Source organism: Eimeria mitis, genomic scaffold (assembly GCF_000499745.2).
Source record: "Eimeria mitis Houghton genomic scaffold, Emh_scaff6748, whole genome shotgun sequence".
Lineage (NCBI taxonomy): Eukaryota > Apicomplexa > Conoidasida > Eucoccidiorida > Eimeriidae > Eimeria > Eimeria mitis.
The window spans coordinates 1-617 of NW_013574865.1; the positions used below are offsets into that span (position 1 = coordinate 1).

Below are 617 nucleotides of genomic sequence, written 5' to 3' on the forward strand. Positions count from 1 at the left end.
TATATATATATATATATATATGTGTGTGTGTGTGTGTGTGTATACAGGCAACGGAGAACATACGTGCATATACACCTCAGCATTTGTCTTTGCTGCTGCATGCGCTGTCTGTGTGGGGTGTCTGCAGCAGGGAGTTGCTGTCTTGTGTAAATATATATTCTCCCGCTTGTCTTTGTCTTTATAAAGGAAAAGAGCTGGCTGTCTTTGCTGTTTCTCTCTCTAGATTGGGGTGTATAGGCAGCTCTCTGTTGCATGCGCTTGCTGATGAGGTTTTGTATAGAGCATCTATAACAGCAGCAGCAGCAGCAGCAGCAGCAACATATAAACACAAAGACAAAGACAAAGACAAAGACAAAGAAAAAAATAAATATATAAATTATAAACTACATCTGTCTTTGTTAGATATACAACAGCTAGCTACTTCTCTCCTTAAATTGGGGTGTACAGACACCCGAGTGTATGCAGTATTGAGAGAAGCAGCAAAATATAAATTAAAATATATTCCTTCATCACCAGCTGTCTCCTCTTCTGCTGCAGGAGACAGACACAGCAGCAGCAGCAGCAGCAGCAGCAGCAGCAGCAGAGCGACGCCGCAATCTATTGCTTATCTAGCGCAT

General features: G+C 42.0%; 1 protein-coding gene across 1 annotated transcript in view; it reads left to right on the forward strand.

Annotated features, from left to right (window-relative positions):
* Positions 1 to 99: 99 nt before the first annotated feature.
* Positions 100 to 617, forward strand: part of EMH_0088890 (uncharacterized protein) — a gene marked incomplete at both ends in the record, with an annotated part of 2,407 nt that continues 1,889 nt past the window's right edge. Inside the window, 2 exons of the mRNA XM_013501350.1 lie at positions 100 to 110; positions 538 to 615. Coding sequence (XP_013356804.1) covers positions 100 to 110; positions 538 to 615 — 89 coding nt within the window. The remainder of the gene's footprint in view (positions 111 to 537; positions 616 to 617) is intronic.